The 23,134-nt window shown below is 41.2% G+C and overlaps 5 protein-coding genes and 1 long non-coding RNA gene across 8 annotated transcripts; 3 read left to right on the forward strand and 3 right to left on the reverse strand.

Moving 5' to 3' along the window:
* Positions 1-1,115: 1,115 nt before the first annotated feature.
* LOC124352622 (tyrosine-protein phosphatase non-receptor type 23-like) lies at positions 1,116-7,659 on the reverse strand. 2 transcript variants are annotated; one of them, XM_046802171.1, is made up of 13 exons: positions 7,441-7,659; positions 7,170-7,372; positions 6,760-7,087; positions 6,622-6,695; positions 6,330-6,486; positions 5,959-6,263; positions 5,802-5,889; positions 3,626-5,738; positions 2,454-3,508; positions 2,137-2,362; positions 1,925-2,060; positions 1,740-1,843; positions 1,116-1,676 (listed from the first exon to the last, which is right to left on the reverse strand). In XM_046802171.1, the coding sequence occupies exons 1-13, from the start codon at positions 7,525-7,527 to the stop codon at positions 1,366-1,368; spliced, it is 5,187 nt and encodes a 1,728-aa protein (XP_046658127.1). In that variant the 5' UTR covers positions 7,528-7,659; the 3' UTR covers positions 1,116-1,365. The 2 variants fall into 2 exon arrangements, with proteins under 2 accessions (XP_046658127.1, XP_046658125.1); XM_046802169.1 differs by having other exon boundaries at positions 1,740-1,841; positions 1,926-2,060; positions 2,454-5,738.
* Positions 7,660-7,720: 61 nt separating this feature from the next.
* Positions 7,721-9,142, forward strand: LOC124352626 (deoxynucleoside kinase-like). Its single transcript, XM_046802176.1, has 5 exons — positions 7,721-7,896; positions 8,055-8,260; positions 8,321-8,573; positions 8,642-8,759; positions 8,823-9,142. The coding sequence occupies exons 1-5, from the start codon at positions 7,818-7,820 to the stop codon at positions 9,004-9,006; spliced, it is 840 nt and encodes a 279-aa protein (XP_046658132.1). The 5' UTR covers positions 7,721-7,817; the 3' UTR covers positions 9,007-9,142.
* On the reverse strand, positions 9,132-10,870 carry LOC124352624. The gene is made up of 2 exons (XM_046802173.1): positions 10,642-10,870; positions 9,132-10,573 (listed from the first exon to the last, which is right to left on the reverse strand). Exons 1-2 carry the CDS (start codon positions 10,705-10,707, stop codon positions 9,242-9,244), a joined length of 1,398 nt encoding a protein of 465 aa, XP_046658129.1. The 5' UTR covers positions 10,708-10,870; the 3' UTR covers positions 9,132-9,241.
* Positions 10,871-12,337: 1,467 nt separating this feature from the next.
* On the reverse strand, positions 12,338-14,833 carry LOC124352623 (maltase A3-like). The gene is made up of 8 exons (XM_046802172.1): positions 14,706-14,833; positions 14,485-14,638; positions 14,340-14,410; positions 14,165-14,273; positions 13,951-14,096; positions 12,812-13,875; positions 12,592-12,741; positions 12,338-12,513 (listed from the first exon to the last, which is right to left on the reverse strand). Exons 1-8 carry the CDS (start codon positions 14,805-14,807, stop codon positions 12,441-12,443), a joined length of 1,869 nt encoding a protein of 622 aa, XP_046658128.1. The 5' UTR covers positions 14,808-14,833; the 3' UTR covers positions 12,338-12,440.
* Positions 14,834-16,014: 1,181 nt separating this feature from the next.
* On the forward strand, positions 16,015-17,819 carry LOC124352625 (3'-5' ssDNA/RNA exonuclease TatD-like). 2 transcript variants are annotated; one of them, XM_046802174.1, is made up of 6 exons: positions 16,015-16,236; positions 16,309-16,606; positions 16,668-16,766; positions 16,844-17,188; positions 17,266-17,428; positions 17,502-17,819. In XM_046802174.1, exons 2-6 carry the CDS (start codon positions 16,309-16,311, stop codon positions 17,659-17,661), a joined length of 1,065 nt encoding a protein of 354 aa, XP_046658130.1. In that variant the 5' UTR covers positions 16,015-16,236; the 3' UTR covers positions 17,662-17,819. The 2 variants fall into 2 exon arrangements, with proteins under 2 accessions (XP_046658130.1, XP_046658131.1); XM_046802175.1 differs by having other exon boundaries at positions 16,016-16,236; positions 16,326-16,606.
* A 2,108-nt stretch (positions 17,820-19,927) lies between these two features.
* On the forward strand, positions 19,928-20,661 carry LOC124312009. Its single transcript, XR_006910280.1, has 2 exons — positions 19,928-20,376; positions 20,437-20,661. It is a non-coding gene; the product is annotated as an uncharacterized LOC124312009 (long non-coding RNA).
* Positions 20,662-23,134: the final 2,473 nt, after the last annotated feature.

A 23,134-nucleotide genomic window follows, 5' to 3' on the forward strand; every position in this document is an offset into this window, starting at 1 on the left:
GTAGCAATCACAATTTCATCGAACTGGCAACTTCGGACGTTAGCCAACTCTATTATCCTTCATAGCATGGTGTATTAGTATGGTGGGGGAACTTTTGTTGGAATCGGCTATCTCGAATAAAGCCAGTTTCCGGACAAGAGGCGGAGCTTAGTGACAAAGGCAAGCCAATTGCAGGGCTGGTCACCTATTCTTGGTTCAATTCTTTGGCCTGTCATTGGTTCAATTCTCCAAATTGTCCACCAGGCAGCGCTGATCATAGGTGACGACTGGCTTCAGCCGAGATGGCCGAAGTTCCCCCACCATACTAATACACCATGTTCATAGCATCTTACTGCAAGGGAATATTGGATAAATTTGTCATGGCCAACCAAAGTGTTAGCATGGGCGAGCGTGTCATACGGTTACAGCCCGGCAAGACGCCATCAGTGGCGCATCGTTCTCAACGTGTTTCAGATGTCAAGGTCACATAGAAATTCATTTCCATTGTAAGCATTTTGCCAAGTTTCATAATTTCTACGTGACGTTGAGATCTGAAAGACTTCCACTTCTTAGTAGTATACATACATGCATGTCCATTAAGCATTGACATTGGCTTTCTCACTAATATATTCAACCAATTTTGAATTTCACGAGTTTCTATGAAAAATTAAAACGAGTTCAATCGAGTCGCATGCATATGCATAAAAAATTTTTAATTTGACATTAAAACATATAAGGTTACGTTATTAATATTTAATTTTATAATTCAGAGAAAGGCTATGATAACAGGACAACCTTCAGTCTGCACGACTTCAAAGGGACATCGTAAAACTTGACTTAAAGCTCGGCGTTTCTGCTGTATACGCGCGGCGCGCGTCCTTGACTAGCTAATCTGCACACAAGACATGTGGAATTGTGCGCGCTTTCTAATAAGACAGCAAAATTTCCTCGGGTTCAAGATGCGCTTGCTCAAGTCCAACAACGATAAAGCTCCCTTTGTGATGCAATAGTCAGCAGCTGCATACCATTTTTCTCATTGCCCCGCCAACGTGAAGCAAGTCATTGCTAAAACACATTCAATTTGCAAATAACTGTGCATTTCTCAAAACCACTTGAAAGTCAAATTTCAGCGGCACTTAATGTTGAACGTGTATTCGGTACATCAATCATAAAATTCCAAAAAACTTAGCGGAATGCAAAATATGCCATTCTTCCACGGGTTAAATCTTCGGACGTTGCTAACAAACTAATATGTCGCCATGGGAGGCTATTTGATCAGATTACTAAATAATAATGAAGAAGAAGAAAGAGGCAAGAAATAATTCGCTATCTTTTGCCATCAGCGTAGTATCGATAATAATGGCCTTCAATTTGACTCAGAAAAACTTATTTAGCCAGTGACCACAAAGGATCGAGTTGGCTGAGCGGATCAGAAGGATCAGACATTGAACCGAGCTGAGAGGCGTTTTTAAAACTTTCTTTTGTAACGCGGTGTCTATTTGTTTGGCCGCCGTCCAACGTGAAGTTTGCAGGATCAAGGATAGCCAACGCCCCTAGAGCCTGGCTCTTTTTTGGCGTAGGTGTGTCTGTCGTTTGCAACATCGCTGCTGGTTCTTCTGTTACTTGGGAAGCCACTTCTTCCGTTGCTGTCGTTTCTTTCAAAACATTCGCCGCTGCCTCCAACACAGGTGTCGCATCTACAAAGATCGAACGCGTCATAAATCAAATGCAAAATGTTGGCAACGGTTAAACATTTTTACTGTTCGAAGGAGTTGGAATCGGTGAATGAATGAAATCTTGCGATGGATGATGTTTCTTTATAGGGGATCCTTGCAATGAAGTCGTTCCCGACAAAATTCCTCCTATATTCAAGCAAATTATTGTTATTGTTATTTTTTATTTATTTTTTATGTAAAATCTTTTAGAGTTTATTGAAAAACTTTTACTTTTCATGAGTAAATCCTGGGCGTGATAAAGTAAGGCTTGGTAAGCAAAGAGCAAGTGTTCACGATCTCGGAACATGTTGCGTCGATGCTGGCAAAGGCTCGCCGCAACCCGTACGACGTCCAACAGTCCATGGCCTATCAGAAAAGGATTCATCATTATTTCATGCAAGTAATGTTAAGCTTGTACAAATCGTATGATGGATGAGCTTACCTGAAGTAAGGTCATTGAGGGCCGTAGAGAGGAGGCAAAAAAGACCAGTACGTCCTGCGCCCGCCAGACAATGGACAACGATCGGATGGGTTTTGCTTCGTTGCTGCTGCCAACAGTGAAGCACTTCATTCGTCAATTGAAGAAACTGGGCAGGCGAAGCGGGAAAGCTACTTCCAGGCCAAGCTGTAAATTGTAAGTGTATGACTACACGCTGTTTGGCTTCTCCCTAAAACAAAACAAAACAAAAAAGTCGTCAACTCTCTGCATAGGTGAATTTAAAAATTCATAGAAAATGGAAGTTGTAAAAATAAAATTACGTTTTTGCTGAGACCAAGGATTCGTTCGTGGCAATACGAGCGGATGTTACTGCTCTGAAGTGTTATGGTCCAGGGGCCAGAGATGACATCACGGCCCTTCTCTACAGGCCAATAAATAGCTATCGTTGAAGGGCTGGGCTTGGGTATTTCGGCGTCCGAAAGTAAACAAACAACAATTTCAACCGATTGTTGCCATATCATCGTCCAAAAGTCCTGCTGGCTGCAAGGCAATGGCGTTTGAGTGGCGATGAAAGAGGGAGCGCCAGGCGATAAAGCAGGAACCAAAGAGGCGTTAATGTAATCATCCTTTGTAGTGGGCAGCTCCACACGATTGTGGTCGTAAGGTAGCACATCTGGGAGTCGGTTCTTCATGGGATAACACCGCGCCACCGAAATACTGTGACGAGTTGACTCACGCTCTTGCAATTCCAGCACTTCCTTCCAGCGGGTGTCCAGTGAGGTTGGTCCATTGAGACTTTTGCGAGTCAGGCCGTCCACCAATTTGTCCAACTTCTCGACCTCCACAGCCAATTTACATGCTAATTCAGCGTCAGCTAAAGGATCTTTGTGGCCAGTGGTTGGGAGCGTTGCTAGTTTCACTTCAGATTTGGTAGGTGATTCGTGGAAAGGAAAAGATTCAGTAGCGGAGGAGATGGACGTGGGTTTGATTGGATCAGGCGTGGCAACAGGAGCCATCATAACCGCCTTGATGGTTGAATTGGTCAGCGTAGTCGTACCTTGTGTACTCCCACCAGGAGTTTGAGCCTCTCTAGGTTGTGGCTCCAATAGACCGCCGATAGGAGCCATAGGAACAGAAAGATCTAAAAGCGTCAAAAGCTCTAAATTGCTAGCGACTTGTCCAACGCCTGTGGGATTTGGCGGCACGGTGACGGGTAAATGAGCTACGGGAGCCTGAGCAACAGTAGGAGCGGGAGGAACTGATGTGGGAGCCAACGGAGTAGGCTGAAGAATTTGCTCTGCGGCCGGAGGATAAGAATTGGCAGCCGGATAGTAAGATCCAGGATGCTGGTAGTGATAGTTATTGACTGGATCAACTGGATTTGGATAGTAAGGATAATGTTGATACTGTCCGATTCCGGAAGCCGAAGCGGCGGTTATTAATCCCGGACCTTGATGTCCGGCTGACTGAGAGAGAGCCGAATTATTAGTACCTGTTACTCCGTGTTGATAACCCCCACTCCCGTCTATGTTTGGATTGGACGAGCTGTATCCGTACTGATATTGATGCATTGAAGCTGCAGCCGCTGTTGTTGTTGCAGGCGGATAGCCGTACATGGAACTGCCCGGATAATAGGGATACTGTTGTTGCTGAGTTGGAGGAATGTTTACATGAGTGTTTGGATAAGACAAGGGACCCGATTGGGTTTCTCTCCCAACGGATGGTTGGTTCAGATAACTCGCAACCCCATAAGTCTGCTGCTGTTGAGATACGGCAACAGCCGTTTGGGAAAAAGATGAAGGAGCTGCAGAAGATGGTTGCTGTTGGGTTGCCGGGGCAAAGTGAGGAGCATAAGCCGATGAAGTTCCTCCATTAGGAGTCATATAACTCACTGTTGGGTAATTGGTTGAGGAATTAGAAGTTGTTGTTACGGGAACACTGGGGGTAGGTTGTTGCCCCATTTGAGAGACTGTAGGGTACGCTTGTTGCTGCATCGACAAGGCGATGTCGTACGATGTCGCACCAAGAACTTGGCCATAATAGTTGGAAGTAGGTGGATAATTCTGAGGTTGCATATGTTGAGTTGAACCAAAAGACTGCGGGTTGTTTCCTCCTCCTGACGGTTGCTGACCCAGATACGCCTGACCTCCTGCTGATGGATAAGACGGTTGTTGGGGTTGGCTAGTAGGAATCGGATGCGGATTGACTGCAGTGGTGGGTTGCTGATGAAGGGGAGAAGCCGAAGGAGAAGGATAATTGTAGCTGGATTGAGCCAAACTAGAAGCACCCGGTTGGGTGGCTGAAAACGACGAAGACCTATCAGTTGTTTGGAAACCACTACTATAAGTTGGTCTTGGTGGATTTGGTCCAGAAGGCGGGAACCCACTTTGGGAAGTATTATTTTGATAGTAATAAGAATTGCCGTCAGGCACATAGGGCGTCGATTGCGGATGGCGATCACTCTGCTCGGCACCAAGAGGAGTCGGACGTTGATACGGGTAACTAAACGGGGCGACGGCATCAGCTCCAGCAGAACCCGGTGGAGGTGCTGACGATGTGGTTGGAATAAAAGATGGTTCCATTCCAACTCGATCTTTTTTCATTAAATGAAGAAAATCTTTCAACTTCGGACCGCTCGTTACATCAGTAGATTCTGGAATTTCGGGTCGTGGGTTGGTCACAGGAGTGGGGCGATTGCGTTCTCGTGCAGCCTCCTGCTGTTCACGCTCTTCCTGTTGGACACGACAGACGGATCGCAAACGCTGCAAGAGTTTCGTGACATTCGTGTCCATCTTCCTGTAGAATTCGAGACCTTTTTGGCACTTTGCAATCAGATCTGGATAGGCCTCGGCGGAAGCCATCAGAGCAGCCACGGTTGCAATTCGACGCTGCTGAATGTCGGCAGTGGAGCGTCGCGTGTCTGCGTATCGAGCATTAGCTTCCGTTAAAGCAACAAGGATCTTCTCCTGGGCTGAAAGATTTTGTTCGATCAACGAAGTCAACCGTTGGTGCTTTGCCAACTCCTGGGTAAATAGGACCTCTAAATCCGTTTGGTGGGTTGCCAATTTGGTGATGTCATCGGCTTGAAGGGCTTCACGTAATTGAGTGTAAAGCATTTGGCGTTGTTTGCGCATCTCTTCCACCTTGTCCAGAAGCCGATGCAACTCTTTAATAGCTGCTTGGTCTTTACTTGATTCCAACACTTGAATACTGGGTAACTGAGCTTGGATTTCAGATAATGGAAGGCTTAAAGTCCGCAAATTGCCCAAATGTGAATTGATGGCTTTATGCAGGAGCATGTTGGAATCAGCAGCTTTTGCGTGGGCTTCAACAAAGCGACCAGCTTCAAGCGAAAGTTCTTTTAAGATCATTGAAGGGGGTCGTTTGCCTTGGCCTTGATAAATCCTTTCATTTTCTTGTTCTTCGCTCAAAAGATTTTGGATTTCGGCCAATGAAGATTCTACATCAGTGTAGACCGACGACAGCTCACCCATGGCATCAATCAGACTTTGGACCACGTTTGTTTCGACACTAAACGCTGCGCAGAGATCAATCAACTCCTGCGGTAGACCCGATGGTTCCAAATGCACTCTCAATTGGTCAACCTGCATTTCAGTAACAAATAAATTATTTGTATGTGGCTAAATGGAGAACTATTGAATATTAACCTGAAGTGATGTTAAAAACAATGCCAATTCTTGATCTTTTTCTTCGACATTTCCACCAACTCTACGTAGTAGTTTGGCTTTTTCCTCACTGAATGAAAAACACACGAAACTTTAACTTTGGATGGCTTTGAATAATTCAACAACAATCGTGCAATACCTGTAGAGTGAAGATGCTTCGTGAGCTTCCATGGGTACTAATCGATGAAAAATATCCTGGCCAGCGATTTCAGGGTCTGTAACATCGAAAGGCGTGCCTTTCACAAGAGATGCGCCCTTAATGTCAGGTAATGAGGCGCGGTCGGGAACTTTTTCATGGTAAACGAATTCGTTTTCTTTCTCGGCTGCCTTGAGTTTGCCACCAACAACGTCATGGACGAAAGAAATCGCATCATTGACACTTTCTGATTTATTTTCTAGTTTTTTGGCTTTTTTGGTCGCCTCTGTAAGTTTATCCATTGCAGCCTGTTAATACAAAAAATTCGTGCTGAATTCCAAAAAAAGATAAGTTAAAATGTCACGGAATACTACCTGAAAGTAAGCAAGCCTTTCGCCCATCTTCTGCATCTCCTCACTATGTATACCCATGTAGAGCAAAGCCACACACTGATGAAACGTCATCTTGAATTCGCTGTATTTTTTCCAAATATTATAAGCTTTGACTCCGGCAACTTCGACTAGGGCATTACTGTATGTGGTAATTGTATGAATTAGTATGAATCTAAACTATGTGTAGGATCAAGTTAAATAAGGTAGGAGTCTTCCTGAGCACTCACATAACCTTACTTAACCTCTTTCTAAATCTTTATTGAATGAACATTACCCATCTGGATGGTTGTCACCCTGATCCAGCACTTTAACAGCTGACTTATAATAATCAACAATCTGGGCAGCTACCTGTAACCAGTTATTGAAATGTTTTGGATTTGCTGAGATGATTACTCACTTATTAATAAATTACCTTTGCCACTATTCCAGGTTTCCGCCCATCAATAATGCTCTTTTCTAAAATGCATTCTTGAGCCTGGGCAAGTGAAACTGTTGCAAAAAACTTGACAAGATCATATCCCAAATCTGTCTCTCTCTGTTGAGGATATTTTTCATTGAGCTGTTGGAAAGCCCAAGCAGCACACTGAAAGTGAGAACAGCTTATCTTCATGCCATCAGCAGTCTGACGACTGTCCATGGCACCCAAGTTCATGTGTAGCGCACCAATATTGTACAACACACATGCCATTTCATGTTTGATATCAGTTGTTGAATATGCCAATCCAGTGTACATATCACACCTGAAAACCAGTGTAATAATATGAACATGTTTTAAATGTTATTCATAAAAATTAATATTAACTGTTATTTGAATCTGGGTACCATGTAAAGAAGACTTCATCTCTTCCTGCTTCACTAAATGTGAATCGATTTTGCAGAAAATTAAGTTGACAGTAGTATTTTTTTAATAGAGAGCAGCCAGTAAAATCTTGGGGTGGATGGCATGCTGCAGCACGAAGAGTTTCGAGTTCTCTGGTTTCATTGGCATAGCTGTTCGGGTCCTCGTTAAAGTGCTCTCGAATTTGCTTGAAGATGAATCATCAACAATTACGAAACGCACAGCAAAACAAACAGCTAAGGACAAATCAGTTACCCATTTAACTTTTCGACTAAAATCTGTTCTTTCCGGGGATGTCTTTAGAGATGTCCGTAACATGTAAAGTTTAGGAACTCCTTCCATCTTTGATTGTTATTAGTGTTTTCTATAAATTGAATTAACAAACAGTCAAACACTGCGATTCTCCATAATCCGACGAATTCCAGCAAATTATGTTTGACACCTATGACAGGAGAATGAGTTTCTGCGATGGACCCCTAGATGACTCTTTAACTAGTAAAGTAGTAAATAAAGTTGAAAAATAAGTTGAAAAATCGTCTGCAAACCAAGAAAGTGTTTTTTTTTCTGTCCCATGTGTGAAATTCTTTTCAATATTACTGGTCAAAATTGCTCAAGATATATATACAGAAGTAATGACAAGTCGTTTTGTTCAAAAATGGAGTCAATTACTGTACTCAATGATGAGGAATACTCGCAAAACTGTGAAATCAGGTAAGACTATTGATTTTTTGTCTTTGAGTGAATTCGCTCGGAAGCGCCAAGTCGATAATGCGGGGAAAATTTTATTGGCGCGAAATTTCGTGATTTCCGGTTGAAAACAACGGTTAGATCGTCTCTCTCTCATGCTGCCTTCTCATTCACGATTTTAGATTCACGACCAAGCGACTTTCCTCACCGCACACTCCCTTTTTTAAAAAGCATGGACAAACGAAACAAACCTTTTACTGTTGTAATTGAAGGAAACATTGGTTCAGGCAAGACCACACTTCTTAATTATTTTAGTAAATACAGAGATGTTGAGGTTTTGCAAGAGCCTGTTGAGAAATGGAGGAATGTTGATGGACATAATCTTTTGGTAAATTTGCTATTGAAATGTGTGTAATTTTAAGTTAATATGTTTTGTTTATTTGATTAGAGCTTACTGTATGATGATCCAGCCCGTTGGAGTCTGACTTTTCAGACTCATGTACAATTGACCATGCTTGATCATCACACTAAGGAGACATCTGCTAAAGTAAAACTAATGGAGAGATCCTTATTTAGTGGGCGCTATTGTTTTGTGGAAAACTTGCATGAAAGCAAATTGATGGAACCTGCTGAGTATGCAGTCATTTCAGAGTGGTTCAAGTGGATAACGAAAAATGTTGATGTTGAAGTTGATCTCATTGGTAAGTCTTGAAAAAGTTGAAATCATTCACATGTTGTTGTATGTATTATATATTCATTTGTTTAATAGTTTACTTGAGATCTGATCCTGAAGTAGTTCACAAAAGGATTTTGCAGCGTGCTAGGAAGGAAGAGAAGACTGTCCCCTTAAGTTATATTGTAGCTTTGCATGAAATTCATGAAGATTGGTATTATTTCTACTCTTAGTTTCCTTTTCATCAAAATATTACTTTGTACTTCATAAATTGCAGGCTTCATCACAAAGTTTCTCATCCCGTGCCTGCACCAGTCTTGGAAATCGACGCCAATGTGGATTTAACTGAAATGCTAAAACAAATATCTTTAGTCGAAAATCAGATCTTGAACAGAAAAGCAATCAAACGTGTTCTCTCGTCACCTAGTTCCTCGCCATCTAAATTAGTTTCTCCTGCATAGTCAAACCCAACGTGATGGCTTGTTCGTTGCTGGTGACCAAATGAATAGCTATTTTGCATTGTATCGAGTAGCATTCATGTAATAGTTTTCATTTCCAATCATTTTCTTAATATAATAAACACGAATTTATCATAAATTTTATTTATTTTCGAATGTTTTTTTTTTCTGATGTAAAATTAGCTTGCAAATTAGAAACAAATTGAAGGTGGTAATCAGTGTTCTTAGATCCATAAGCCTAGCCTAGCTTTGCTTTCTTCATAGGCGATTCCTCCAATGACACAACTTCACCAGGAAACAGATCGTTCGAGGGCATTACATAAGCTTCGGAAGACGCATTCGTATCTGACTTGATTATATCAGAAGTATTGGCAATCACCTTGGTAGTCGACTTGGTCAGGGTCGTTGTCTCTCTTTTATTGACGCTGAGAAGTAAAGCTTCGCTTAGTTGTGCTTCGGGAAGATCGCTTGTAGTAGGAGCAGGACCCGATGTGTCCAAAATCGTTAAAACCTCCAGGTTGCTGTAACTTGTTGTTATGGTAGTGTTCCCAGCGACCGTATTTGTTGGGACAACGTCAACCGGTAAGTGGGCAATGGTGGGATCGCGAGTAAGAACTGACTGGAGTATTTTGTCGGAAGGAGAGATAGAGTTAACTGGATTGTAGGGATATTGCTGGTATTGTCCCATTCCAGAGGATGCTGCGGTTAGTCCCTGATCTTGCTGGTGCCCTGCCGACTGTGAAAGGGCAGAATTGTTAGTACATGTTGTTCCATGTTGATAACCACCGCTTCCATCCATGTTTGAATTAGACGAATTGTAGCCGTACTGTGCTTCTGAATAATAGGGAAGATTTTCTTGTTGTTGTTGTACTGGAGCTGCCACAGTGGTGGGTGGATGAGAAACAGAAGATGATGGGAGGTCATTTCTACCAACTTCAGAATTCAAATCTTTCTTCACCCCGTTGGTCGCCTGTTGGGATACCGCATTACCGTTCGTCGGAGTAGAAGTACTCATTGCTGAAGATGCAACAGAAGTTGGATGCTGTTGATCTATTACATTTACGGAGCTCTTGGCCATGGCTAAATCAGTTGATTTGGAATGGTACGGATAATGCTGGTACTGTCCGATTCCGGATGACGAAGCGGCTGTTAATCCTAGACCTTGATGTCCGGCTGACTGAGAGAGAGCTGAATTATTGGTTCCTGTTGTCCCATGTTGATAACCTCCACTTCCATCAACGTTTGAATTCGATGAGTTATAGTCGTACGGATATTGATGAATGGATGTTATTACTGTATTTGTTGAGTTTGTGGAAATCATTCCACCAGTAATGTTAACCATAGATTGTTGCCCCATGTGTGACAGATATGTTTGCTGCTGCAACAATAATGATGAAGAGAGGTGGGGTTTAACAGGGTTAGCGTCAGAATCTTCATGGCCATGGCTGTCAGAATTTGTAAGATAATTCTGATGTGACATTTGTTGACGAATTACACCAAATGAACATCCTTCTTCTGTTGGCTTACGAGTAGTGTGAACTGCTTCTTTGTTGGATTGATCTCTCATTAGCTTTAAAGAGAAACTAGATTTAATAAACAAATCTTGAAAAAAAATTAGAAAAAATGCAATAGGCTTACTCTGTTCTCCGAGGAAGTTTCCAGGGCCGTACGCAGGAAGTTTGAAGTAATCTTATCTCCATCCATCTTTTTTTTTCTAGTTTTCAATTAACAAGTGGCAACTAATTCTTCAACATTATTAATACAATTGGGTGGATCAGTTCCCAACTGGGTCCTTTACTTATATTCAATAGCGATCCAGCTGTTTAGTAAAATTGATTTGCTGTCAGAATGCCTGTCGTCTGCAAATCTAATTTTACGCACGACAAATTTATTCAAATATGAATTTAAAAAATTCTTAAAAGATAATATATCAGTAATTCCACGTAGAATATTTTAATTTCACATTTACACACAGATTTATCGGAAAAAGTCAAAACTCGTGAAATAAATCCACAACAAATCCCATAAAAGTAAAGTTCCGTCGCTGAGAAAATACACTGTCTGGCTACTCTGTATTTTAATTGCGAAAATTTTAATTCCTTAAAATTTTATGTTTGAAAAAGGTTCGTAAAATAGAAAAGAACCAGAATAACATAAAACATAAATGCTAACTTACTTATAAGAAATAATAAAAAGATTAGATTTGAAGAAAAGTGAGCTGCGCGACAGCTTTAAGCAGTGAAAGAGCATATAAGGAGAGCAAACGAGAGCAGAAGTGATACTGACTTTCAAAGAAGATCTAAGAACATTGTTCCAATATAAATCTAGACAATCTTTCGACAAGCTAAAAAAGCAGCTCCCAAAGAGAACCTATCAAGGACAGCAAAGGATCGAAGATGGAATCACAGGATAACAGCACAGAAATGGCACTTCCGATCATGGCTGAAGTTGGTGAAATCGATCCTACCACCAGTGAAGAAATTATCAATGACTATCACGAAAATATTTCTGAAGTTCCCCCTGAATTGAATGACGCCGAAGATGCACTCCCAGACGAATCACTTGAAAACATCCCTGAGGATCAGCATCCTGTCACGCAACAAGAAAGTGATGATCTGAATGAGGGAGTAACGCTTGAAGATCCAATTGAGGAAACCTCTCAATCAGAATTAGATGTTGCGAGTAATCCTCATTTTGAGAATCCCGAACTTATGGATGATGAAAACACTGGCGATCAATGGGAACCAGAAGTCACGCAAGCAGAAACTGTCCCGATCTTGATTAAACAGCGAAAGCAACCGAAAAAACTTGATGTTTATTCAGACCGTCACAAGACCAATGATGCTGTAGAGTCTGAGAAACTCATTCCTCGCAAACCGTCAAACTTTGTTCGAAACAAGCTGAAGATGAGCGAAGCGTTTCGTTTGGCAACAAGAGACACAACTCCAAAATACGGCCGTTCACGAAGTGATACCCTCGAAGAAGCAGAAGAGCTTCGAAGACAATATTATAACCAAAATCAAAAACAACAAAAATTTCGTTGCGACTGTGGATGCGACTGTGATTGTCACAACGAAGACAACAACCGACGGATGGTGCCTGTTCAATTGCCAATAAATGTCACAACTCGATATGACTCGAATGGCTATCCCCCCGTTGTTAATGTCAGTTTGCAGTTACCGAATAGCATCCCAGGTGATGTCCAACCCAATCTACCGTGCTCTCTGAAAGTTGAACTCGAGTTCTAGAACGATTGCGGCCGTCACCCTCGTTGAACTGGAGAAGAACAATCAGCGGATTTAAATTGTGTCCTAACTTCAGATAACAAAAGTAATAAATGCATTCATTCTGTATTCCAAATAAAATTGTCTTGGAATTAAAAATACAAATCAAATTCTCATCATCTACTTATGTTTTCGGTTATTTTTTGGTCGGATTTACAGGCCAAGGAAAGAGAGGACAATACCTTCTTGGGCACCTACAGGGAAATCGGCTGTATTGATATTAAACCTAAGACAAGAAGAAATAAAAGATACCCAGTGTTTAATTAAAAAAATTATAAGCGTGAAATATCAATAATACACATACCCGATTTGAGTCTCTCCACTAACGGCTTGAATGCTACGTACGACAACTTTTGCAGTTGCCGGTATTCCGGCTACTCCCGACAGGTCGAAACGTCGTTCTTCAAGTCCTACATTAAGGACGACAACGTAACTAGTAGAGTTCGTTCGAAGCCTGCCATTTAACGAAGCAACAAATGGAATTAAAAGTGCGACAAATGTTTAGCTAGAAAATTCAATAGTACCTTGTGAGTGTGAAAGCGTCTTCGTCGACGATAGGGAAATCGTAAGAGCCGTAAAGGACAGATGCCTCTTGCCTTAGCGCAACCAGTGTCCGGTAGATGTTTAGATGAGAGACGAGGTTTTCTTTCTGTAATTTGACGTTGACAGTTGGGTAATTTTCACCCATAGGGAGCCAAGTCGTGTCCGATGTCGAGAAACCGGCGTTGAAAGTATCGTCCCACTGCATCGGCGTGCGAGCGGGATCGCGTGAAAACTTTTCGTAGCGATCTGGACCCATCTGGCAACCTTGAGGATCTAATGTATCTTCGTAGGAAATGAACTGATCTTTCATGGCGATCTCTTCGCCGTAGTAGGTGACTGGGGTACCGGGCAAAAGCATTTGAACCATGATCATGCCATCGACAAGAGCTTCTCCAAATCGCGAGGCCAATCTTCGTTGATCGTGATTGCCCAAAACCCAATTGGCTCCTTGCGGGCCGACCCAAGAGGGAATGGCGTTCAAAAATTCGACGATCGTGTCACGGAGCTGAGTTCCGTTGTATGGGTAACCTTTGGTAGCTGTGTCGCAATAGTAAAGACAATTGTTGATGCCGTTGATGAGTGCAAAGTTGAAGGGGAAATCGGCAATACGGAATGACTCGTTTCCATAAAACTGGATTACATTTTCCAAAGGAACGTAAGCTTCTGTCATCATAGCTCTGTGCTGTCCATCTCCATCTTCGTACTCTTGAAGGACTTGTCTGAACTCGGCCATAACGTCGTAAGTCTCGGGTCGGTTCCATGTAATTTGGTCATGAATCAGGTACCCGTATTGATCGGGATCGGCATTAGGGTCGCCTGATGGCAGCTCGTCCGGGAAAGTGGGATCTTCATAAAGGTGAGGCACAGCGTCAACTCTGAAACCATCAGTTCCTCTGTCTAGCCAAAACCTAAGAACGTTTTTAAATTCTTCGTGGACCAGTGGGTTGCGGTAGTTGAGATCGGGTTGTTTGGCGACGAATTGATGAAGATACCACTGACCGCGCTTTTCGTTGAATGTCCACGCCGGTCCACCAAACACGCTCAGCTATAATTCAATTCAACCATTTTGAGCATCTCAAGCTGGTAAGCTAAAAACTAATAATTTAAAAAAAAGGTATACCCAATTGGTAGGGGGAACACCGGGTGCTTCTCCGTCAAGCCAAACGTAGTAGTCGGTATATGGGTCGATGCGATCGACAGACTTTATAAACCATTCGTGTTCGTCGCTGCTGTGATTCGGTACCATGTCTAATACCAGTTTAATACCTGTAGAAATGATCAAAAACGGCAATTAAAAATTATTGTTCCATGATGAATTAAAGTAGTTTCAGAACCATTCGCCTTGGCAGCAGCAGTCAGGTCGGTAAAATCCTGAAGTGTTCCAAAAATCGGATCGATGTCTGTGAAATCGGCAATGTCATATCCAAAATCTGCCATTGGCGACTTTATATAAAGTATATACCTAATTATTTATTTGTTTAATAACTTTTTACTTAATTATTAATTTACTTTGAAAATGGGGGAAATCCATATAACGTTGATGCCCAACTGAACAAAGTGATCTAACCGACTAATAATGCCTGCAATTTAAAGTCACGCAAATGTTATAATAGCGTTGAAAGAAGAAAATACGATTGCCATATTCAGTGCATACCTTTCAAATCACCGACGCCATCTCCATCGCTATCTTGAAAAGAACGCGGATAGATTTGGTACACAAGACCTTTTTCAAGCCAATTGCGTGGCTCGTCTTCCCGGCTCTCCACTCGATGCTGGACCGACCTCTTTTGGGTAATCTTGAACCCGGTCTAAAAATAAATTAAACAAATGTTTTATGCCGTGCTTTTATGTTAAACCATTAAATATGATAATTACCTGACTCGGGCAAGCCAAAGCGACGGCCAGAATGACCAGGAGAAGAGCGAACGACCTCATCGTATAAGGCTTTGTTACCTGACTGACGAGACGCCACTTCATCACCGGGTTACTAATAAGTTGGAAATTTATGTAATGTCGTCCTTACTGCGATGCAAAGTCATGAAAATTTCATATTTTATCGTGCTCTGTCGTGTCGTGTCAACAGATCAAAAATCAGTAAAACTCACAGATAAAAGGCTGATAAGGATTGAAAAGCTTTTTGATTGGTCGAAATAATAAAAATTCATGCCCAGCAACAAAGTAAGTAGTTGACATTAACAAACTAATTCTATTTAGTAGCTTGCGGCTTAGAAAAATAGGACTAATCGTAAATTTAAGTTCTCGTTAAAAGATCGTACTTTTATTAACCAACTGCGATTTATTTTTAGCTACAATATGTTATTAAAATTTCGTATTATCAAGACGACGATGTTTAGGCATTATTACGTATATAAGGCGACTTCCTAAATAGGCAATTAGGCCACAAGTAAATATAAAATGTTTGTCAGTCAAAAGTATCAAGATAAGACTTGGATGACTCATTGATAAATTTTATTGTAGACAGACAAAGATTGTGGAGCCAGACTTTACTTTACTATTTTTTTTTTAAATTTATAATTGTAATACATGCAAATGCGAATATATCGAGTCCAAGTGCTAAAAACGTTAACTTTCGGACCACAATTCTGCACTAAAAAAATGTGGTAAACATTGCAATTATTTACACAGTAATATGAACAACAATCTTGTGCTAAGAGTAACCTGAAAGCTGAAGCCATATTTAGTTGGCAAAATCTCGCGAAAACACATAACATTGAATGGACTTTTGTATTGCCCAAATTGATTTAAGGTTGGTCCATTCACATCCCACTATAAGGTGCACCCTACTATAATTGCTTCCATAAAAACTGTAACTTCCCAAAAAATTAAACTGAAATCTTACTATATCACACCATTATCTCATTGACAACTGAGTAAACTTGAAGGTCTTACTGTGGAAAGTCCTTCCAGGGATTTAAAAAATTAATCCAACATTCTGGCGCAGAGGATTTTATATCATTTTAAACTTTCTGCCAGCTGTCTGCTTCTAGAACATGTTGTTGTTCTTAGTGTTGCCGAATATTGCCAAATTGATATTGTACCTAAACTTTTTCTCGAAATTATTTTTCAGTGTAGAGATAATAAATAAAATTTTTAATGTATCAAATAAAATTTTTTTTCGTTGATATTTTACTCAATGAAAGTTTGTCTCGCACCCTTTAAGAAACTGTTAGGCAAGTTGTCAGATTAATGTAAACACTGGGACCCTCTGATTCCGGTCCGGCGACTTTACATCCGTTTAAAAATAGATTTATCTTGTCACTTATTTAGTGATGTCATGTGTTAAGATTGGTACCTCAAACTAAAGAACACTTGAGTTCAATTCTCAACAAGGCAGCTTTACAGTGCAGTTTCGACCTTCAAAACAGTTTATTCTTTGCCAAAATAGGTAAGACATGAATGATGTCAAGTCATATTAGTATTACATTCAAAGAAATTGAGTGAAAGTAATTTGATTAAGATGTTATTGTCGTTTAGGCCACTAAGATCATCTTTCACCAGTTGGACAGTGGGGCTAGGGCTGCTGCCTTGTTGTGTCAACATCTGGACGGGCCATCCACAAAAGGATAGAATGGCAGACAGTAAAGAAAAATCAGACAACCCAGAAAAAGTTGCAGATGGCATGTCAGCCCTGAAAATTAAGCAAATTGAAGATGAAGTAGCATCCAGTTACCTTCTTGTGGACATTGGTGCTAATCTGACAAATTCAAAATACTCCCGAGATCTGGATTCAGTAGTGGAAAGAGCAAAAGATGCAGGTATTTCAGGCTGATGAAATTAAATTATATTAACTAATTGAACTAATTATTACTTTCACAGGTGTAAAGAAAATTATGGTGACAGGCGCTTCAGTTCAGTGCAGTAAGGAAGCTTTACGCCTAACCAGGTTGTACCCAGGAATGTTGTACTCATCAGCTGGTGGGTTTCTCATTGAAAACATCAACTTTGAAACATTCTTCATTTCATCCTTCATCTTTGAAATGTCTTTTAAATAGGCATACATCCTCATGATGCCAAGACATGGACAGATGACTGCTATGATGTGATTAAAGAGTTGGCTAGCAACCCAGAATGTGTTGCCATTGGAGAGTGTGGATTGGATTTCAATCGTAATTTCTCACCACAAGATGTTCAGATGGAAGTGTTTGAGAAGCAGGTCCAATTGGCTTGTGAAGTTGGCAAGCCGCTATTTTTACATGAACGTGACGCTCACGATGATATGGTAAGGATTCTCGGAAAATTCAAAGATCGCATGCCTCCGGCAGTGCTTCACTGTTTCACGGGAACGACCGCCCAGGCGCTGAAATATTTAGAAATGGGTCTTTACATAGGATTGACAGGTCAGTTCTATTTCTCAACACGTGTGCAAAAAATCCGTGCAGTGCAGCCAGGTGATTCGTTTGTCTTTGCTACTAAGGTTTCCTGTGGAAAGACAAGTCAGACGACGGAGTACGATCGATCCTCGAAAAGGGACTTATCCCTCTCGACCGATTGTTAATCGAAACAGATGCCCCGTTTATGTATCCAAACGTCCGCGGGTCGAAAATCCCGGCCAACATCAAACAAGCCTTGAGCGACAGGTCCTACAAAATTTATTCCCACTTGTAAATACGAGATGTTTTAATGAGATTGATTTCCATTTTTGACTTTCAGATCCCTTTCGTTCTTGAACCGTTACTGCACCTTCCAGCGCAATGAACCCTGTTCCTTGCCGGTAATTGTCGAAATGATTGCAGCCTACATGAAACGACCTGTGGAAGAAGTGGCCATGGCCACGACAATCAACGCCATCAAGCTATTCGGTTTCAGTTAAAAACTTGCCTTACACTAATCCCTTCACTCGAGAAGACGACTAAGACAGCAATATGACAATAAGGACGACTCTCTTTTTGAAAATGGTTAATGGATAAAAAAAAAGGAAAAATGTAAAAAAATAAAGGATGAAGAATATACTATACATTCAGATCCACAGCCCTTACTTGGTGTTTGTCATTTCTTCTTAATTCCTTTCTCTTCATACTCAACGTTATAGCTCTTTTTGGTGCCTCTTTACCGCTAACTTGAGTTACTGTATGCGATATCTTGTAAATGTACTGAAAAAGATGCGTTGGCCATTTTACTGTGATGTCTGGATTATTTGTTCGCTTTCCGATATTCGAATTGAAATAGGAATTTGATTGACCTTCAGAAATGGAATTTTTCAGATTCAGCACACGTGTTACCACTCAGACTCCAGGGCATTCTTTGTTGCGAACGAAATGCACATTTACCGGTTTGCTGAATAAAACACCCTGAAGCTGTGGAGTGTATCAGTTCCTTTGGAAATCAAAGTCACTGAACGCAAAGTTTTTTTGTCATCAGTCGCATCGGGAAGACGAAACTCTTTGTCCGATAAAGAGACTCCGACCTTATTTGATTCATCCCATGATAGCCAATTAAAATTTGAACAAACTTCTTAGAAGAACAAAGTCAAATATAACGACGTTGGAAAGATTAAGCAAGAGATCAAGTAAGTTCTCTTGTTTACTTTTCCTTTGGTCGTTATCTAAGCACTCGACAATGCAAACGGCCACTATTTTCAATAAATGTATACAAAGAAACGTACGTTGTTTTGTCCTCAGCTTACTTGCAGATATGATGATCATTTCGTGGATCGACTGGGGTCCTTTATTATTGGCTTTGTTGGTCTTGGCCGTCTTACTGGCCAACTGGATATGGCGCGTTGTTCCCGCTTTTAACGACTCATCATCAACCTCTTCTGTACTAGGCAATCTCCTCCACCTGATAAAATATTCTCTTGAAGGTAATTCATTTATTTATTTTTTACATTCAAATAATTTGTCATTAAAAATAATCAAATTTGTTTCTACAGTATGAGCACATTTACCGGATACGGATCACTTACTACCCTGTCGTTTTCATGGCTCACTTTGAGCTGCTCAAGGTAAGACAAGTTGTCTGTTCAAAATATTTCACAAGTTTCGTTAATTGACAGCATTTGCTTTCGCACTGGAATATTCAGTCCATTTTATCAAACCCGATGCTGATCAGCAAACCACACGTATTTCTTTCACCGTGATGAAAGCCTTGTCCTCTTTAAAGGTGAGACTCGAATATTATTAATAAAATTTCAGTACTCTTTAATTTATTCTCGTGTTCACAGATGAGAAATAGAGAATTCGCCACCGTATGCTGGCACCAGCGTTCCATTTTAATAAGGTTCTTAACGGCTTCGTAGATGCGTTCAATGACGTGAGCAACGCATGTGCTTTGAAAATTGAAGGCATCATTCAAAATTCAAGGCATAATTCAAAACAAAGAGTTGGACGTCGTTCCGATTTCGTATAAATTGATTTTTGATATTCTCTGCGGTAATAAACCCCGGTTTGTTGTTGTTTGTTGTTTTGTTTGTTGTTTAAAATAAAATTTTAAAAAACTTAACGTTAAAAACAATATTAAAAATTAATCGGACTCGAGAACTTCCATGGGACAAAAAAACATGGAGCGAACAGGAAATGAGGAATTATGCAAATGGTCTTTACGGATAAGATTTTACCGCTTTAAAAAAAAACGTCGTTTTCAGAATGATTTTTCGTTTTCTATTGACAGATTAGAGCGGGGTTTTACGCAACGCGCATTCCACAAACCATGGCTAAGACTGGATTGGTTTTTTTAATTGAGTTCACTTTACCGCCAAGAAAAGCAATACATCTCGGTCACGAACACCTTGATCGAAAAGGCCATTCAAAACCGTCGTGAATTTCCAAGAAGTAAAGGAGAGAAATAAGCCAGTCAGACTCGATTAGTTTCAACACAAATGAAGAAGAAGAAAACGAGTGTACTCGACGACTAAGTAAATTCATTATACTTCTTTTTTATAACTATACTAACTGATTTTATTTAAAATCTAACCCCTGGATCTGCTATTTAAAGCATCCGAGGAGAACCCAGATTTTAACGACGAAGCCATCAGAAATGACTAAATACTAATGACTAAATAAAAATGTTAAAACTTTGCTTTACAAAGATAAAACATGATTATATCTTTTGGGCCTAATTGACCTTAAATTTGATTTATTTAACTCATCGCCAAACACCCTGAACAGCAGGTGTTAAAATTCGCATCCAATCAAAATGCTGATGGTAATTGTTTTTGTCGCTCAGCAATTGTTGATGGACGAGTTTGATCTGATTTTCGAGGACTCTGATGATCGACCGGTTACTGCACAGAACGTGACTGAGTTCAAATATTTGTAGTGTTGCATCAAGGAAACCATGAGGTTGTATCCGCAACTACCGCTCATATCCCGACGTTTAACGGAAGATGTTCAAACAGGTTTTAGTTTAATTAGCTAGTCGGTCCGGTTTCTCTGAATACCCGAATGTTAACTTTAGGAGACTTTACCATACCAAAGGGCTTAACAGTCTTGTTCAATAATTTACCGCAATCCCGATGTTTACTCCGAGCCGGAATCTTTCAAACCGGAACGTTTCCTTCCCGAAAACACGCTTGTTCACATCTGTATCGGTAAGTTTTGTTCTATTTGTGCGTGTGTAATTAAGCATTAACTTTAATTTCAAATATCAGGGCACAAGTACGCCATGTTGAAACTCAAAGTTATTTTGGTTAATTTGCTGCGTCGGCTCCGGTTTTGCGTCAACGATCCATCGGCTCCTCTAGAAATTCCGGACAAGGAGCTCACTTCCAAATCCAAAAGCGGCCAATGTAACCTCATCGCTTCAAAATGAATCGCTTCATAATTAATAATGCTCTTTAACAGTCTAACGCGCCAGGCCGCTACAAAATACATTTTTTAAAAATACATTTCGGTGTAGTAGACATTCTTTGTCGTTTCCTCAACGTTCCCTATAATGGTTTTCGGATCGCCGGGTTTGAAAGCGAATGAGCGGTATTAGTTGTCGGCGATGCATGAATCATTCAATGCCGTTGTGTGTGTGAGTGAACAAGATACAGTTGCACCAATCAGGTACTGGCGGCCCATTCGGCGTGAAAAGCGTCAAGTTTTTTTTTCCCTTTTTTCTTTTGAAATTTCCGCTTCTGTCGTTGCAAACAATTCATTGAAAAAGAGGAACTGCCATCTCTCTTATAGAGGACGAGCCACAAAGTTGTTAATTAGTCGGGCGTAGAGTTGAAATTCGCGATAGAATTTCCCTTTGAAGACAATTTTGAAGAATGGCTCTTTTCTTTTGACAGGACAATCGGTTGGATGTCAACGTAGTAGACTTTGATTTTCACTGCTTTTATTGAATAGGGAAATTTTCATTTAGTCGATTGCTGTCACCCAAGTGAACAACCATCCATGGTGATTGCCAGCCACAAAACCAGTTGCATCATTATCAACTTCTCTTCCGACTCTCTCTAGGGGTGAATGTATGGTCGTCGCAGTTTCCAGTCGAGAGGAGTCCGTTAATTTACCGATTCTCTCTGTACTACTCCTGGTTGGTCCCCACGAATTCAAAAAAAAAAAAGAAAGAAAGAAACGAAATAACTGCAATTGTCGTGTATAGTACCTGTTCACCGTGGCACAGGTTATTTTGGTCTGATGGATCCCGGTTTGGCGTGGCCCGTGAGAGAGTAAACAATAGAATAAGAGGCCACACACACGCACCCTGTTCACTCACACACACACCTCTACTCAGACACACATACACACACAGGCACACAGCTTATAGGACACGAGAGAGGGCATTAAGGGGCTCCGGTCGGCACCACTATTGGGTCGCGGTGCACGACCGAAATCCATAAGGAGAGAATCACGCGAGAGAAATTATTCGGGTCCCATACCAAAAATGGGCGTCGACCATTTGAGAGAGAAAGAAAAAAGACCTACCTCATCCGATTGATTGATATCTACAGCGATGAAGTGTGTGTAAGTTGCGCTGCTGTTTAGTAGACGTCGATCGACACATTCCATTGGCCATATTAGCACCGAAAGCCATCCGCTTTTTCTTCTTCTTCTTCTTCCTTGCTCCTTTCAGCCTATAAAAGGAAAAGACGGCAGCAGGCCGCAGCAGCACCCAGAGAGAAGAGAGAAAACAAAGAAGGGCTTCTTCCTTCTTTAGGCACCTTATCCGGCACTTGAGTTAATAACGGCTCATGTAGGTCGGCCGCTCGCGTGATGGTCACCTTAACCTATAGAAATGAAACAAAAGCTAAAGCAAGTCTTCCGGCTTGCTCAGGATAATCCTCCACATACACACACACACACCCATAGGGGGTTCTCACCGTTGAAAAAACGTGGAAGCTCGACAGTCAGATCCGCAACAACCGTGTTTTTCTCGTTTTGGGGCTGAAGAAGAAGAAGAAGAAGACGAAGAAAGACAAGAGTGGGAAACACAAGAAAACAATTCCCCTGGTATTTTTTCCAGGTAATCAGATTCCTGTTGTTCTTGTACAAGAAACGGGAGAACGCGGAGAGAGGACTCATGACATGTTCGACATCCATCACGACCGTCTTTTTGATTGTCGGGACATTGATCTAGGGCCTCTGATCATTAAAAGGGCGGAAGTTATCTAATAAATAAGAAAGAAAATAACCGAAAAATAAAAAATAAAAGGGGCCAGACCGTCGTGGGTCGCGACCCACTGCTTCATCCTCCGGGCGATTTTTCCACGGTTCCTCTATGCACAACCTTTGATTATCAACATCCGGGGGGGAGAGAGAAAGAGAGAGAGAAAAGAGGAGGATGAACCGTTTCTTCTTCTCTGGAGAACCTGCATATAACTGCTCTGCTCTGTTTGAGAGAGAAAAAACAAAATTCTAAAGGAATTAGAAGAAGATGGAATGCCGAGTGTTAAATCAGCAAAGCAAACGCTTATTCACGATGACACGAAGGAAGGGGAGGTGGCGGTTCATTACAACTTTTTTTTTCTTTCTTTCGGTCGAAACTCCCGACACTTTAGGAGGGGGGGGACTCACGGCCGTTTATTGGCGGTGTGTGCTGACGTGTTTAGTACCTCCTTTTTTTCGCCAGCTGAATATGAGGGCGGAAATGTTGGGGAGGTGAAATAAGTGACGACACTCACACACAACGTTACGGTACTTGGTCGGACGGCAGGTAAAAACTAGGGGAGAGAAAAAATAAAAATAAAATATGAAAAAATGAAAAATAGAAAGAATAAGCCATCAAGATCCACATCACTCAAGAACGTGGGAAACCAAACAAAAAAGGGAAGGAGCCGACTTTCTCCCCTACCCCCCTCCTGTAGGCTCGCGCCGAATTAACGACACATTTTCTAGCTGGAAGTTTTCTTCCATTTCGAA

The sequence above is a fragment of the Daphnia pulicaria genome, chromosome 8 (assembly GCF_021234035.1).
Source record: "Daphnia pulicaria isolate SC F1-1A chromosome 8, SC_F0-13Bv2, whole genome shotgun sequence".
Lineage (NCBI taxonomy): Eukaryota > Metazoa > Arthropoda > Branchiopoda > Diplostraca > Daphniidae > Daphnia > Daphnia pulicaria.